Source organism: Urtica dioica, chromosome 8, assembly GCF_054948205.1.
Source record: "Urtica dioica subsp. dioica isolate 48M chromosome 8, U.dioica_male_clone48M_v1_H2, whole genome shotgun sequence".
NCBI classification, from domain to species: Eukaryota; Viridiplantae; Streptophyta; class Magnoliopsida; order Rosales; family Urticaceae; genus Urtica; species Urtica dioica.
Window position 1 is genome coordinate 3,575,432 of NC_142763.1, and position 16,887 is coordinate 3,592,318.

Consider the following 16,887-nt stretch of genomic DNA (forward strand, 5'->3'; position numbering starts at 1 on the left):
TATGTACGTGTGTCACACGTGGAGAGCTCAATCATCAGACACGTGTCCATGCGACGAATCTGCATGTACGTCTATGACGAAATAGTCAGACAGGAGAGATAGAAAGGTTAAAAACGAAGTACTAAAAAAAATACTAAAGAAAAGCACTCCAAAAACATAAAGAAACGCAAAATGGATTTAAAGAAAACAGAAGAGAAGCAAGAAGAAGAAGAAGAAGAAATTGACTACGGAATTGCACTCCAAAATTATCTTGATACAATCACACTCGATTCTTTACCCTCCATCAAACACACACACGGTACTGCATATTTTTTGGGTTTGTCATATAAATTAATACTCTTTTAATCATAATATAATTTTTTTTTTTTTTTTTACATTTCTAAGTGTTGGAAGTGAGAAGCGATGATAGTGTAAAAGAGGCGATTGATTTACTTGAAGAGAAGAACGTATGTGGTGCACTTATCGCTGACACTGCAAATCAGACATTTTTGGATCGCTATATCGGTTACATTAAGCTCTCAGACATGCTTTTTTGGTGCCTTGAGGTTTCTTCATTCGTATACTTAATTAATTAATAAACATCTGTTTTATTAACTAACACCTATATATTTATTAGGAGTACGAGAAAGAGAAAGGAAGTGAAGAGATTGAGAATAGTATTGGTGTTTCCGCTATGCTTGACGAGTGTCCTAATATTGCCCAAACCAAGGTATAAGCTTCACAACAGTTTGCACGTGTAATGCCAATTTTGTGTTCCATTAACAACTTATTTATAGGGGAAAAGGACTAAATTGCAAATTTTAAAAGAATGGAATTCCAAAAATACCCATTTTGCTTAAAATTCGGAAAGCGTTACCCTTGAAAATTTCAGAGCACATGATGAATTTCAAGTTTAGATAAAATGAAAAGAATCAAGTTACATAAATCATAGCTAGGTAAATGAGAAAAAGCGGTAGTTCTGGCATTAAAGTGACTATGACACTATTTCTATGATTAAATTTGAAAAATCGGTTATAGAAGTAATATGCGTATATATTGTTGATGGTTCCATAGAGCTTAGTTAATTAAGAAGGTTTATTGATATTTTCATCAAGAGAAACATTTTCTTACGTGAATGTTATGCAAACATAGACACTACACTATATGATGGATCAGGGCTTTGAGTTTTAGCTTGGATTTTAATCTAACAGATTGCGGAGCTAGCAAAATCGTTCTTGTGGCGGCCGTTTTTCCCGGCATACTTGGACGACACACTATTCCACGCCATGCTTCTCTTGTCTAAGCACCGCCTCGAAGTCGTGCCTGTGATCGATCGGGTGACTTCTCAGGCCATCGGTTTTGTAACTCCGGTAACTTTGGCTTCGGAAAATTGCTTTCTTTATTTTTTCGGGTTACAAAGTTCTAACATTCTCTTTACCGTTTGTGATAGATTGCTGTCATACAAACACTCCTTCAATCGAGCGGCTTAAAATGGTTCGATCAGATTGCCAACACGCCCTTATCGAAGTTTCGGTAAACATAAAAAAAATGAAGTGTTCGTTTTTTTTTTTTTTTTTTGTGACTATTTAATCACTTGTTATAATGTTGACTCAACGACATTTATTGGCCAGGATTGAAAATGACGAACGAGTTGTTCGTGTGTATCGAGAGAATAGCTTAGGCAAAGCTCTTCGGGCACTGAGGAGAAGCGAGCTCGGGGTTGTCGCTGTGGTCGATCGAGAAAGCGAGAAGTTGATCGGTAGTTTGAGTCTCGATTACTTGGGCTTTGTTCTGAAGAGCAAAACTCTTCTTCGTGGCGACGGGAATTCGAAGTAAGTCGGTAAACAAGTTGTTGGGCCGGTTTGGCATTGTTTTCTAGTTCCTATTTAATATAGAGAGAAAAAATGGTACGTACGGAAAAAAATATAATAATTATATTCATAAAACATACAATATAATTTATAAGAGAGAAATATGATTTAAATTATTTTTATATTTAAGAATTTTTAAATCAACTTTAAAAAAAATTGAAATGTAGTTTTGAGTAATGAAATTCTCTAATAGTAAAAGTAAGTGTACTTAAGTATTATAATATACTCTTATATGTTAACAATAAAAAAAAATTATAAAAATGGAAACTTTAGTATTAAGTTAATTTGTAATTATATTATATAACTTTTATATATTGATGATGTTATAAAGAAAGTATTTACATTTATCTTTTGGTTTTAAGAGAGAAAAAGAAGTGAATATGGGAGAGTGATAGTGTTTAAATCTTGATGCGAGAGAGAGGCTAAATTAAAGAAAAAAATTGTTAAAAATAATCTAACACCATAGCTTGTCACTTCTCACAATATAGTGAGTAGTGTTATAATAGTTTTTTTTTTTTTTTTTTTTTTTTTGAGGAAGTAGTGTTATAAATTAATAGTTGTTTACCAATAGAAAAGGAGAGGGGGGGAGTAAATTAATTGAAGAATTTTTTTTTTGAGGAAGTAGTGTTATAAATTAATAGTTGTTTACCAATAGAAAAGGAGAGGGGGGGAGTAAATTAATTGAAGAAAAAATATAAGAAAAAATTATTTATCTAACACTATATCTTGCCACTTCTCACAATATAGAAAGATGAATAGCTGAGTAATATGAATGTATAGATGTATATGTTTTTATGAATGAAAACAAAAACTAAAGTCAATTTTCTATTATGAAAAATAAAACTATCATAGAATTTTCACCTTTTTTATATTGGAAGTTTGCATATGTTTTATGAATGAAAACAAAAACTATAATCAGTTTACTGTCATGCAAACATAAATTATCATGGACTTCTTACCTTTTTTTTGCAAGTTTGTATTTGGAGAAAAATTCAAAGCATTTAAGAAAAATTATGCTATTGTAATTTTTATTTTCTTTAACTCATGAATTCTAAAAACATAAAACATAATTTTTCTTTAAAAACGGGAAATATTTTTTTAGTTATATGGTACTGAGCATGTGTTCATCTGATCGTTGGATAATAAAATCCCCGCCATTTCCGCAGGGTGACCGTAGAGGAATTTTTACAATCAGAAGGCTATACAAAGAGAAGCGACAATCTAACGGTAACGAACAAGAGAACGGACACGTTAAAGCAAGCAATGGAAAACATGGCCGGCACGGAAACCGGGTTCAGTTTCTTGGTAGACAAGTCGAAAAGAGCTATAGGAGTGATCGGTCTTGGGGGCGTGATAGCGAGGTTCGCTCCGCCGTGTATTGATTCAAAGATACACGGAGACGGGTTCTTTGAAGCCGCCCTAGAGCAGACCGGTTGCCTTGTAGAGGAAGGTACTGTAGTTTGTAAGCCTTAACCCATTTTGGTCACCTTGTAATTTTAATATGAGAGAGGACTTTTTAATCACCACTTGGTACGAGGAATAAATGAAGTTTGAATATGTTCCGATTAAGACTTGAGACACCTTTTTCAAGTGTCTCATTGCAATTTGCACTCCATTGGGTGATGGAAAAAAATTAATATATTAATGACTTGTCTGTGTCCGAAAGTTGTTTGTCTTGTATGTTAAGATTAGACTCCTAACTGCATAAATTGCGACTTTTTGTAAATTATTTATCTAGATATAAAGAACAATAGCAAGAATTTCCCTCAAAAGCTAAAGTGGACCTACAAGTATATATCTTATCAAGTTGACATAGGTTAGGATAGGTTTTTGGAGTGAGCTACTTTATGAGTGGCTTTTAGTACTATGAAATCGACATTGTTGGACAAAAGTTAAAATGCATGAACCTAATTCCTCCCCCAATGTGTGAAATTTTCTAAAAAGTAAAAACTATAATAACCAGTTTTTAATAGAGCCTGGAAAGTCACTGATAACAGCTTAACCACCTACTAATTCTAGAGAGGGAAAACGTCTACAAGGCGAAATTGATGAATCCTTGGGTTGTGTTCTACAACAATGGGCATCTGAATATGTTTAACACTGCGTTTCCAGAATGAAACATTCAATGGAAATTCAGCAAAAGGGTATGAGCAGTTTTTTTGACATATTGCTGACTAAGAGCACAGGATGGTATATTCGTTAACATTCAAGAACAGAACATCAGTGACAGTTTACAGGGCGTGTGTCTGATTCAGAGCGAGACTACAATCATGAATGAAAGCCTCTGTAGGCTCTTATGGAACCTCTTTGCTCGGATATCAATAGATAAAAACGGTTCTTATTTAACAACAAACAAAAGGATAATACGGGCCAGGCTCAACATTCCTATCCAACGCCCATCGTGTGAATAGAGAACTCCGATAGCGTGTTGTTGGTTGACGAAGCATTTTTGTGACCCTTTGTCGGAATAGAAACCCAAACCGTGAGAAGAACCCTTATTGGTTCGTCTTATATAATAATTTAGGTATTCCAAACCAGAGACGACCCTCTTCTCTCTAGGTTGCACGGATTGTACTGCTTCAGTGCCCTTCCCATGAGTGCCATAGAAACAAGGCTCGGAAAATGCTTCTTCTCCGCCTCGTCTATCGATGCCTTTGGGCATTGTGATTCGGGGACCGACGCCACTTTCGAGTTCTCACCGGAAGATTGACTGGCCTTGTGACACAATCTCCGAATCCAAGGATGCGATAAAGTCACTTCACGGTTTTTGAGCGCCGAGTCAGCGGCCGAGGACTTCACACCCGAATCGCCCGCTCTCTGGATCGACTCCACTGGTTGTTTACCGCGAGACCCGGTGATGGGATCGGAACTGGTCATCTTGAATTTTGCGATTTTGCTGAATATGTTGGTGACCCTTTCGTGAGACCCATCCTCTCCCATTTTCGAGCTGTGAGTACCAGCAGCAGAAGCGGGACTCATCTTGAGACGCTTGAGCCATCTGGCGCTAGGATCCGAGTCCAAAAAGCCAACCGGGTGTGCGATGAACTTGAAATTTGTGGGCTGGTCGGTATTTGAAAGGATTTGTTCTGCGTCCAAACTCTGGGTTCTTGACGTGCTTGTATCCGGGGAATTCACATCATCAACATCATCAACCTCATTAGGCTGTTTGTTTATATCAGGTAACTTCCTTTTATGCGATGTTCCTCCGATTTCTCTAACTGGATCTAAACTCGATCGGGGTTTTGAAATCTGCTGCTCCAACTCGATTTGCTGCAAAAACGTTGTAATCAGCTAATCAATTGTCAAAAACCAATATATGAATGCACCAGTATGAGCGTAAGACCAATACTAGGGTGTTGTTTTTCATATATTAATTGTCAAAAACTAATATATGAATGCCCCTAAAATATCTGGTAACAATTGCTATTCTCCCGGTAGCTGTACCATGAAACCAAAATAGTCCAAATTCGTTTGAACCAAGAACCTCCTTAAATCATTAAACTGGACAGTTAGTGATTTTTTATATATAAAAATAAATATAAAAAATAAAAGCCTAACCCCACGACATTGAGGAGCTGAAAACACTAGCATTTACTTGGTAGGTACATTTGGATAGACTAGAATACAGGACCTATTTGAAACAAACCCAAGGGCATGAGCGCTAGACCAACAACTCTAGGGTAACTGGCCAGTAAGTTATTGAAACTGCGACTTAAACCAACCCTTCACATTGAGAAATTATCAGTCAAAGATAACCCTGAGTAAGCCATTTGATGTAAACCAAGCACTAACTATCAAACAACTTACCAAAGCATTTTATCTGACCCCTGATGTGGGTAAATTAACGAAACTAACTTTCTACGAAAGATGCATAGGACACATAGGACACGCGAGAATGGTTTTAAAAAGGAAATGAGTTTGAAGACCGAAAGAATCACCTTATATGATGAGGCCACACCTGCAAGAAGCAAGGAGAGGAAATCGTCAGCCAAAATAAATGTAGAATCTCAAAAATGAAAATCAAATTGCGTCGACAAATTGAAGGAAACACAGCCCCGGATAATCTTCCGATGATTAAGAAATATATATACTGAAAAAATCTCCAGATAATAATAAGAAACGGATAGAAGAGAAATCAAAATGTTACCTGAAACGTGATTCTTCCTGAACGTCTCAAAGTCCATAGTATTTGTTTCAGTTGACGTTTCATTCCTTATATTTACTGAAGAAGTCCTCAGATCTCGGCTGTCTTTCTCTCCTTCACTACCCGCGGAACTTTCCAGAAGTTGCAGCCTCACTCCTCTTCTGATTGGGAAAGTTTCCTCGCTAAAATGGAAGGGCTCTGAAGAATACTTTTCTTTCGACTTGGTTGATACGATCGACTCTTTCCGCATTTCAGCTCCTTCTGCCGAGTTAAAATTTGTTGACGCAGACAGAAAATGATGGGCTGTGCTGCTTGTATGAATTTTCTTGTGACACCTCGACAATTCTTCCATAGAATCCAGAGTCTTGCTCGACAAGCACCCACGGTATTTTTCCAGTCCGGTCAAGTCCACCGGACCGTTCTTATCACGAAAAAATTCAAAACCCGAGTGCTCATGTATCTTCTGCTTTTGCTTAGCAAGGAACTCGGGTTGTTGGCTTCTGCTTGTTGAAGGATCTCGTGGCAACAGTTGTGTGTTATTGTAAGTCTCCAACGAGTTTGCCACATGTTGTCCAGATCCTAGAATAGAGTTTGATCTGTTCTTCCCGAAATTAAAACCATACGGAACGACCTTCGAGCTCGACACCACAACACCAGGCTCTGTACACTTTTCCTCTGCCTCGTCACTACTTTTGGCACTCACATTGGCCTTGAAAGGGTTTTCCCTCAACGGAGGTTTGGTATCACGAACCCACTGAATCATTGGGGGCAAATCTGTCAACCGTTTCTCATTCCCACCGAGCGAAAACAGCTGATATCCAGAGTCGTCATCGTTAGTTTGAGGCTTTATACTTTCCCAGTGAGAACTAGACGCTCGATTGTCTTTCCTAGCCGATTCCGTATCCCCTTTTCTTTGAGGATTGAACATTGGAAAAGAACTCCTCATTGTCCCATCCTCAAATCTTGCCGACTTAGTCTCGGCTATTTCGCTCGATCTGTTCTCATAGTCCCCCGGTTTATTCCCCGATTTTTCTGACCTATTGACTGAATGTTCTTGCTTAAGATCACGGCCTTCTTCTTTCTGGGGTTCGTAGCATATCGATAAACGATTAGCGGCCGGCTTCGACATGGACTTACAGCTAGCGGTGCTCATCCAGTGAGCCATCCAAACAGACTGCTGATTAGACTTCAAAGCTTGCTTGGTCACTCCATCACTACCATGAACTGTGTGCGCAACATTTTCAGGCATGGCAAAACCCTAAGTTAAGATCTTCACACCCTTCAGAACAAAACTTCACCCCGAAAAAACCTCCCAGCCAAGCATCCTCTGGAATTCCAGTCAGCAATTGAAGCTTTTCAAATCAATTTTCCTACTTCACAAACAGAACAACCGAAGAAAACTAGGTCAAATCTCAAATCCAATGCCACGACCAAAGTAGCTTATTCACTTCGAAACTCCGAGTCCTAAAACAAAATAAAACAAAAGCAAAAACAAAACATATGAAAGAAACTATCTCACAAACACGAAGAAAATCAACGGATAACATTTCAAAACGATAAATTTAGACTTTTTCACAAGACCTACCAAAAGACTAGAAATGAAAACTCAACAAACAAACAAACAGTACGGGATTAGGTTGACTTACCACCGATAAAGCGACGACTATGAAGCTCTCGACAAATGGAAGAAGATAAATTTCACACCATTTGACTACCAGGAGAAAAAAAAAAGTCTACAGATTTTCGAGATCGATAGATCAAAAACCAGGTTGTGTTGAGAAAGAAGATGAAGAAGAAGAAGAAAAATTGAAATTAGGTCAATTGTTTAAGAGGTGCGAAGAGGAATATGAAGAAGAAAAGTGAAAGGAGAATCTAACAGCGGAGCTATGGTGTGTGAGAGAGATAGAGAGTAGGAGAGTGAAAGCCACGTGGGAATGTTTCGGAACGAGAGAGACCAGAACAACAACCGTGCAGCCTCACATGACCCCCCTGTTAAGTACTTTTTCGTTTTTCCTTTCTCTTTTCAGCTATTTTATAATATAATAAAATAAATAAAGATGTCCACGAATCACAATTATTAACGCGTTGCTGAATGCTGACAATGAAAGTCCTTTTTCAAGTAAAAATTGATAACCGAAGTTATAAATGGAAGGCACGTTGAAAAGTATAAAATAAAATTAAACACTTTATTATTTCTCAAGTATCTCAACTTCTCACTCTCTCAGTCACTTTTTTTTTTTCCTGGCCTTGACGAGTACATTATCACGTGGTTGTTCCACTCCCCGACAAAGGAGTGAGAATGAAATCGCTGAGAGAAAAAAAAAAAAGTAAAGATGAAATTTGGTCCCCTTTTAAAAGCATAGGGTTATACTTAAATTGTCAATTCAAATTAATAAACTGATGAAGTTCCTTAAATTTTTTTATTGTATTTTGCATAGCTAAATTTTTTTTTTTCATAAACTCGGACAATTGAAAGCCATTTTATACCTCGTTAAAAAAAAAAAAAAAAGCCATTTTATACCTTTGAAATTGGCATCGTTTGGTATAGCTTTGTTTTAAAAAAAAAACGCTTTTAGATTCAGTTTTTTGAAAAAACTGTTTTTTTTAAACTGACAGGTGTTTGGTAAGCTGTTTATAAAACAGTTGTTGCTATTAACAAAAGCTGATTTTGCGTTTGGTAAAATAAATATATTATAGTAAAAAGACTAAAATAGACATAAAATAAATATTTAACAGTGCTATGGATAATCACGTGAGGATATTAAAGTAATTTTATATCAAATACAAAAACGCTTTTTCTAAAAGCTAACATTCGTAGCTTTTGTGACTCATGTACAATTTTTAAAATCGTTTTTGAAATTTTTTCTAAAAACTGTTTTACCAAATAGTAAAGTTGCGGTTTGGTTTTTGCTAACAGCAAAAACAGGTTTAAAAAAGCTGTACCAAACACGCCCGAACGATCAAAGTAAATGGTGCATGGTCGAGTCAATGAACTGATAAAGTGAAGTGTTTGTAGCCGAGCAATTTGTGTTTGAATACTTTGAAACGTCAAAACGGTTTGAGCATGTTTTGATGGGTCCAAATAGTTAGTTAAAAAAACAACACTACTCTCGTTTTCTTTCGAGTCATTTTCCTTAATTTTTCGTGATGAGTTCTGACCATAGTTCTAGTTCATCGGATTTGGAAAGTGAGAAGCATTTCTTGTACATATTAATATCATGGAAGGCTTTTGCTTATTGACTTGTCAACCAGAAGCTTACGTACTTTCGTATAAATCGTAAGACTAGTAAATATTTTTTTTTGCATAAGAACTTTCATAAGACTATATGATTTAATAGATAATTGATCCTTGACTAAATAAGGTAGTCACACGGTTTTGGCACTTGAGATTCCCTCGTAACTGTGCCAATTTTTTAAAGTCAACTCAATACCCTGATTGTAAGAAGAAAAAAAAGGTCAATACAACACAAGTCGTAAATTCAAGGAGCTCTAGTACAAATAAGAAAAAATTACTATATGTATATATATGGGAAATGCCTGTATTTTTATTTTATGGTAACAATATTATTTGGTGAAAAATTGATAAAGTGCTCTCTATCTTATCATATTTAACATCAAATGTCACTTACTTGTTTTTTTATCCACACTTGAAATATATTTTTTATCTTCAGTGGGGATTGACAAACGACCTCCACTTTGAAATCAGTGTAGAATTATATATCTACTTAACTATGTTAGGAACAACCACACTTGAAATATATATGAAAAAGAATAAAGATATTTTTTCATTGTCGTTTCATTGTCCATCACCATTCAGTAGAGCTTTTTTTAGTAAATAATTCTCTTAATTACTCCAAACTTTGTATATATATATATATATATATATATATATATATATATATATATATATATTATTTGGTCCCTAATAGGTGATTAGCCTAAAGGCTTATAATTATTAATTTGCCCATGGTGGCATTGATTATATCACTCTTCAACTCTTTTATTTATTACATAAAAAAAAACTATTTCTTTCTTATTTCTTATAAATATGGATATTTTTAATTGTAGCTGATTTGTCCCAATCAAAAAATAAATTGGGATCAACAGAAGTTGTTGATTATGGCTCAATCGATAACGAGAATTCTTCATTCGCACGGAATCTCTCAATACCGGTGGACATCGTTGTAGACTAGGGATCGATACTTCGAAAGCATTCGTGAAAGCGATCATTCTTTTAGCATATGCTTTTTTATATTTTATTTCAAATTTTATGCAACTGAATATATTTGTATGGATCAATTTTATGCTTATTTTAGTGTTACAATCTATGGATTTATAATAATAAAAAAATAATCTCGGACTCCATTGACGACTCAGCCGAAGAAGTGGCCTCGACCTCCCTTGAGAGTCGTGGTGATTAGTGTTGATATTCAAAGGAGTACGTTCCGCGGCGAAACTCGGGTGGAAGGAGATATTTGTTTAGTCTAATTGCTCTTTGGTGGTCACACTCACTCAAAGATAGACTACATTGGAGTCCTGCTCATAATTTTTCAGAAGTTAAATAAATGTGTTTTTATCTCTTCACTAAATTAGAAAAAAAATGCATAATTAATAAACCACTGTTTTTAAAAAGATTGGTATACAACCTGAAGTCTCAACAAGATGAGTACTCTGACACCGATGAAGACACACATTTCGTATGCGATTTCATTTTTATTTTTTTTTTTTATTTTTTTTTTATCATCGTAGCTAATTAAAAATGCAATGTATTCTAATTATGGAATGGAAGAAACATATTATTTATTTAATTTTTGAAATTTATGTATGATGAAAACCAATAAATCAATTTTAATCGATTTAGCACAGCACTTGTTAGTTCACAAATGTGTATTACATGGTATTATAGTAGAAAAATAACGCGGACTAAGCCTAAAACGTTGTTATTGCAATATAGTCAACGTTTCATTTAAATTGTAAATGTAACCACAAATGATGACGTGACTTTATTAGTCATTTAACAAATTACTACATTAACCATTATTAAAATCAGCTGAACATAAATATGTAGCCAACGTTTTGATCGCAGCTAAATAATACAGCTTTAATATAGAGTAACTTGATTTATTTAATAATATTTTCTTTCATTTTTTGTAGTTCAATTAGTTGCGATATCAAGTTTTTTTAGTTGATTTCAATTAATTTCCGTTTATTTTATATGCGATAAGTTCTGGCTGGCTGAACGTTGACTAGTAGTTGATTTCCATGATTTATGTTATATAAGGGTGTTTTCGATATTTTATAAGTGTTTATTTATGTAAATAGCTAGATTACAAAATTTATTAAACGTTACCTACACCATTCAAACTATATTTGAAATTGGTTACGTTGCTATATTAGCCATGTTAAACTAACTCAATGTGTTTGGAACTTGGAAGGAAAAATGAGAGTAGTGAGCTCATGTTCAATATCGTAACTATCAACAGAAAGTGTTTTAATTGATCAAACTTATCTTACAATGGAATATCCTTTCACCCAAGTAATGTTCCCTACTCAGTGTCTCATCCACACAATAAAATAAGCATAGTAATAAAATATCTAAAGAGGACAAATAAATAAATTTAAAAGCCATCAATGAGTCATGACTCAAACAATGAAAAAACACACACTCCCCCTTGGTACTATAAAATATAAATACAATTTGAAATACCGCCTGCCGGGGATATTTCGATGGCCTAATATTATGAAAAAATAACGATGGAAACAGTAACAAAAAGATTTACAGAAAATGAAAAAAAAATAATGTGTGGATAAAAAAAATTAGTGACCGATGAAAATACTGATTGAAAAAAAATTACAAAATATAATTTAAAAAACATGTTTTCTATACTTGTTTAAAGCTTATACTAACAAAAAATGCAAATATCAAGTAACATCAAAAAAATTGTTTTATGATAAAGTCAAAAAGAAAAACGAAAGAAAGATTCACGGGTGAAAGACTAGACAAGCACATAGATAAACGACATCTACAAACAAATGCAACACCAAACATTAGAAAATTAAACAGAAACATAGTGGAAAAAAAAAAAGAGCAATGGAGAAAAAGGCACTTTACCATATTTTTATATGCTCCGCCGTGGATGCAAGGTTAGCACGTATCTAAATCGCAATTTGCTAGCATTCACATATCTAAATTATTACTTCTAAAAAGCATGAACTTTGCTCAAGTGGTTTTAATTTCGAAGGTGGCAGAAATCGAGGCAGTGAATAAGTTTATATCATTAAATTTTTGTAGTTTTTATTTCAAGGTGATCACTAAAATCAGGACGGCAAGATCGTGAAGGCATCTCAACAATATGATTTCGTTATAAGAAAGTCGATAGCGGAGAGTTCTATTTTAGCTCGAGAGACGATGCACATGTTAAATAAGAAGATCGGGAGAAGAGGGCTTCTTGGTATCGAGATAGACACGATTTAAGCCTATGACCTCTTAGAGTGGAATTATATCTTCAAAATATTTGGGTGTTCCAGTGCATGGAAAAAGTTGTCAAGTTGATCAAGCAATGTATTACGACAATGTCATGTTCGAAATAGGTCTAGTTTGGTCTAAAATCGGTCAAAATATCAGACCGAACCAGTCTAAACAAAATTAATTGGATTAGACGAAAAAAGAGAAAAATTGGACCATACCTATTATTTTTTCTTCTTAAATATTAATCAGCTCGATCCGATTTTAGACCGTTCGAGACCATACCGCTTCAGAGTTATTTTTATTATTATTACCACCTGGTCCGATTTAGATCTCGTGTTTTTTTGTTTTAGGATATGACTCAACCATTAATGAATACAAAACAGACCAAGCCGATTATTTATGATGATTTTGGTTCTCACTCTTCTGATGAATCCGATGACTTTCGATTATTTGTGATCAATTTCGATGAAATTCAGTATTTTTTTTAATAATCGTGACAAGGAAAATAAATGATTTTTAAAAAATTAATTTCACGCGTGTTTGTAAAAAATTATCAGAGTGAAAATTGAGAAAATAAGAGATATAGAGAAGTGATGAAGTATTTTTTGGGGTATTTTTATATAAAAATGTGACAAAAATCTAATTTTTAATATGTTTCATATGATTTACTCAAAAAAAAAAAAAAAAAAAGTTTCATATGACAAGTCCGCAACTAAATAGGTCTACAAAATGAGATTGATCTACTAAATCAGAGGAATGTACACATATAATCGAAGGCCAAATTTAGAGAAAAATATATAATCACAAATTGACAAGAAAATAAATAAGAAGCGAGAGAGAGAGAGAGAGAGAGAGAGAGAGAGAGAGATTCCATTTCCAATAGAGATCTACTAAAGCTTTCCTATTTCTTGAAAACTCTTCCGATTAATTTTCGCGACTTTCTCTCTCTAAAGCGTCGTTTGGTCCTCTCAGGTCAGCTATCTATCTCCGTTTCTCTCCAAATCCCTCTAATTAGGTCACTAATTGGAGTGAACGATATCACTTTGGGCAAAATCATTCTTCTAGATTAGGTCAGATTTTTGGCAGTTTATTCGATTAGAATCCGAGATCTTTTGCTCATACAAAGGTTTAGATCTGCTTCGTGAAGCTCATCTGTGTGTTTGTTGGGGGATTTTCTTGCGAAACCCTAACGACGCGTGATTGCTCTTTGTCTGCTAGTTACGACTCTTCATTCGTCGAAATCTCGCGGAAATTTTTTCCATTTCTTAAATTTTTTTGTCATTAGGATCATTCAATTCACTCAATGGAGTCCTCAAACCCTTCTGTTGTTCGGTCACGGCATTGATTGAAGTTTGTCGCTTTTGCAGATTGTTAGCGCTCAGAAGATCTGAATGGAAGGTCTCGGCGGCGACGCTTCCGCTGCGGCGGCGCCGGTGAACCAAATGGCGATTGACGCCTCAAGGATGTTTCAGTACTATCTCGATAAGAGCACTCCTCACTCAACCTACAGGTGGGTTGGCTCGGCCGCACTGGTCGGGATTTATGCTTTGAGGGTCTACTACATTCAGGGTTTTTACATCGTCTCGTATGGGCTCGGGATCTATCTCCTGAATCTCCTGATCGGGTTTCTGTCTCCGTTGGTTGATCCGGAGATGGAGAATTCGGACGGTCCGATGCTGCCGACGAAAGGCTCGGATGAGTTCAAGCCCTTCATTCGCCGGCTTCCCGAGTTTAAGTTCTGGTTAGTAAGATTATATATTTTTTCTTTATGCTTTTCCTCTAGGTGCTGGTTTGATACTGTTGCTTGTCTTTTTCACAATGTTTTGTTTACTATGCTCTTGATGGGTTAATGAGTAACTTGAGATTGCTCTAGGGGACGAGTGTGATGTAGTGATGATTGGAAAATGTTGAATAAAGTTTGTAATTTTGGGAAAACAGGGGAGCGTAGAAGTTATGGATGTTGTCAATTACTACCGCATTGTGAAGAATTTTTTTGAACATGGCTATAACCAAATTAACGTTTTTTTTTTGTTTTTTAAATCTCATATAAAATATTCAGATGGCCATTATTATTACGGGTATTGCGTTCCCAACTGCAACATTTTATGTTTATTTTTTTTTAGCATTTTAGCATCTGCCCAAGTTATATTGAGAACTGAAATTGTGTTTGCAGATTGTCTTATTTTCAATTCTGCCTGGCTAGTTTTGATATTTTCTCCTTGTGCCTTTTCACTGCCTCGAATTTGGGTCATGGCTTGACCACTCTTTACCTTCTTGGTTGTCTGTCAAAGTATGGTATCTTAAACACTTACAGGCTATAACCATGCCTTTGAGTTGCTATGTGGGCATAAAGTTTCAGCTTGGCTTGCCAATTGCAACATTTATGTAAAATCCTTCAGATACTAGATTCATAGTCTTACATGTATAACATTTTCCGTCTCAATTAATGCCTCTAGTTTGTTTAGGTCATTAAGTCTCTGGGTATAGGGTGCGCATGTCTACCGATCAGCCTAGGTTTTTTTCTGGAAAAGTGTGATATGGCAATAGAGATTTAGTGGTTTGATTGCGGGATCAGAAAATCTGTAAAGTTATTTTGTAGCGTTGAGCTTATTATTGTGGATGTAAATGTGAATGACAGGTAATACGTAACGGTTATAAGCGCCGGGGGTATGGTTTTACGAAAGATAATTAAGTCTCTTTCTTGTGCGTAGGTTTCTGCATCATAGTTTCTGATGAACCAAATAAGATTTCATTCATTTTTCCGTGCCATAGTGTGTGTGTGTGTTTTATAAGCACGAGTTCCGAAGCATTATAATTGAAATGTTCATGCATTTTCTTTTTGGTAATTCCAGGTACTCCTTCACGAAGGCTTTCTGCATCGCGTTCGTCATGACCTTCTTTTCCATGTTTGACGTTCCCGTCTTTTGGCCAATCCTGCTTTGTTATTGGGTGGTTCTCTTTGTCCTAACAATGAGGCGCCAAATCGCACACATGATCAAGTACAAATACATTCCATTGAACATTGGAAAACAGGTGAGTCTCAAGACATGTTTTTATTTCTTTCTCTTGTAGCGCTCAAGAACAAACGATTATAACAATCCTTGAAACCGTGATGACCAATTTTTTATTTTTTTTTAACAGAAATATGGTGGAAAAAGACCTTCAACGAGCGGGGGTGATAGTCGTGCTGATTGAAAGGAAGCTTTTTGGTACTTTCTAGGTCGCATATATACAAAGCACACCCAGTGGAAAGGGAGATGAATTTCAGTGACAGTAGAATTCTTTTTAAAAAATGAAATTGCATTTATCTGCAACACAATCTCTATAAGTTTGGGTATGTGAGGTCTTGTATTATTCACACACTTTATTAAGATTCAGTTTAGATTCAGTTTTTAAGATGCACTATTATTTTGTACCTTGATTAATGTGTTAGAGATATTCTGTTTGTTTAGTAGACCGCTCAAGAAATACAATTACAGTTCTTAGCTACTCTTCTTCGCTGGAGTCCACTTGTTCAATTCAGTCTGTAAACTCCGGCTAATCTAAAGCCTTTTTATTTTATTTTTTTATCTTCCTGATACAACCTAGAACAAAAATAATAAGCTCGTGAGACAATAACTCGATTATAATGGGAAAGAGTGTCAAATTCACCCGGCTTTTAAACGTATTGTTAGAAGAAAAAAGGGTAACGATAGGATAAATACTTAAATCTTATCTTTTAATACCTTGTAAGAGCATTTTTAACTCTAATGCAAAATGCATATTTACATTAATAAACAATGATCGATCTCTATTTTACATCTCTTTAAAAGAATATTTTTAGCATATACTTTCCCACTAAACTGCCGTTACATCTATTCTTAAAATTATAGTTTTATAATTGTAAATTGCCATTACCTTAAAAAAAGAAAAACTTGCATGAAAGTAAATTTGTACAAGCACTAGTGTTTTACATATCAAAACAAGTGATATTTCTAATTGGGGAAATGGCGGCAAAAAGACCCAATGTTTTCGGGTTTTTACATTTATGTACCCAATGTTTAAAATTGGTGGGCAAAGTATCTAAAGTCGAGGTTTTGTTACAGTCAAGTTCACCGTTAGAGTTTAAGCTGTTAAAATGGATGAGAGTACACGTGTCCTCATCTGGTGAATTTTACAAAAAAAAAAAATCTCTCTCTCTCTCTCTCTCTCTCTCTCTCTCTCTCTTTGTGAAACATTAATTTTATCTGTGAAACATTACAAAAACAGAGAACATGAGCGCCGACGGGATCGACCTCAACGCCCCCGACTCCGACGGCCTCACCGCCCTCGACCACCTCCGTCTCCGGCCCCGCTCCGCCTCCTCCGATGTCCTCATCCGCCGCCTCATCTCCACGGTGAAGGAGCTCGAGGAGAACAGCCTCAACGCCGAGCCACGTCGAGGT

General features: G+C 35.5%; 3 protein-coding genes across 3 annotated transcripts; 2 read left to right on the plus strand and 1 right to left on the minus strand.

The window, feature by feature from the left end:
* Window positions 1-149: 149 nt before the first annotated feature.
* On the plus strand, window positions 150-3,373 carry LOC149387351 (SNF1-related protein kinase regulatory subunit gamma-1-like). The gene is made up of 7 exons (XM_089624422.1): window positions 150-298; window positions 385-545; window positions 617-709; window positions 1,191-1,349; window positions 1,430-1,512; window positions 1,611-1,811; window positions 3,017-3,373. Exons 1-7 carry the CDS (start codon window positions 172-174, stop codon window positions 3,321-3,323), a joined length of 1,131 nt encoding a protein of 376 aa, XP_089480548.1. The 5' UTR covers window positions 150-171; the 3' UTR covers window positions 3,324-3,373.
* A 541-nt stretch (window positions 3,374-3,914) lies between these two features.
* On the minus strand, window positions 3,915-7,686 carry LOC149387352 (uncharacterized). Its single transcript, XM_089623288.1, has 4 exons — window positions 7,641-7,686; window positions 5,998-7,367; window positions 5,789-5,808; window positions 3,915-5,120 (listed from the first exon to the last, which is right to left on the minus strand). Exons 2-4 carry the CDS (start codon window positions 7,241-7,243, stop codon window positions 4,371-4,373), a joined length of 2,016 nt encoding a protein of 671 aa, XP_089479414.1. The 5' UTR covers window positions 7,244-7,367; window positions 7,641-7,686; the 3' UTR covers window positions 3,915-4,370.
* Window positions 7,687-13,274: 5,588 nt separating this feature from the next.
* LOC149387353 (protein RER1B-like) lies at window positions 13,275-15,955 on the plus strand. The gene is made up of 4 exons (XM_089623770.1): window positions 13,275-13,435; window positions 13,831-14,204; window positions 15,316-15,496; window positions 15,605-15,955. Exons 2-4 carry the CDS (start codon window positions 13,855-13,857, stop codon window positions 15,656-15,658), a joined length of 585 nt encoding a protein of 194 aa, XP_089479896.1. The 5' UTR covers window positions 13,275-13,435; window positions 13,831-13,854; the 3' UTR covers window positions 15,659-15,955.
* The last annotated feature ends 932 nt before the right edge of the window (window positions 15,956-16,887 follow it).

What these genes read in the sequence shown, in the direction of transcription:
- LOC149387352 (XM_089623288.1), bottom strand. Translation starts at nt 7,243, where the DNA reads ATGCCTGAAAATGTTGCGCACACAGTTCATGGTAGTGATGGAGTGACC. An exon ending in CAGGAAGAATCACGTTTCAG is followed by an intron (nt 5,809 to 5,997) that starts GTAACATTTTGA and finishes TGCTTCTTGCAG; the next exon opens with GTGTGGCCTCATCATATAAG. An exon ending in GTGTGGCCTCATCATATAAG is followed by an intron (nt 5,121 to 5,788) that starts GTGATTCTTTCG and finishes ACGTTTTTGCAG; the next exon opens with CAAATCGAGTTGGAGCAGCA.
- LOC149387351 (XM_089624422.1), top strand. Translation starts at nt 172, where the DNA reads ATGGATTTAAAGAAAACAGAAGAGAAGCAAGAAGAAGAAGAAGAAGAA. An exon ending in CTAATATTGCCCAAACCAAG is followed by an intron (nt 710 to 1,190) that starts GTATAAGCTTCA and finishes TTAATCTAACAG; the next exon opens with ATTGCGGAGCTAGCAAAATC. An exon ending in ACGCCCTTATCGAAGTTTCG is followed by an intron (nt 1,513 to 1,610) that starts GTAAACATAAAA and finishes TTTATTGGCCAG; the next exon opens with GATTGAAAATGACGAACGAG.
- LOC149387353 (XM_089623770.1), top strand. Translation starts at nt 13,855, where the DNA reads ATGGAAGGTCTCGGCGGCGACGCTTCCGCTGCGGCGGCGCCGGTGAAC. An exon ending in CTTCCCGAGTTTAAGTTCTG is followed by an intron (nt 14,205 to 15,315) that starts GTTAGTAAGATT and finishes TGGTAATTCCAG; the next exon opens with GTACTCCTTCACGAAGGCTT. An exon ending in CATTGAACATTGGAAAACAG is followed by an intron (nt 15,497 to 15,604) that starts GTGAGTCTCAAG and finishes TTTTTTTAACAG; the next exon opens with AAATATGGTGGAAAAAGACC.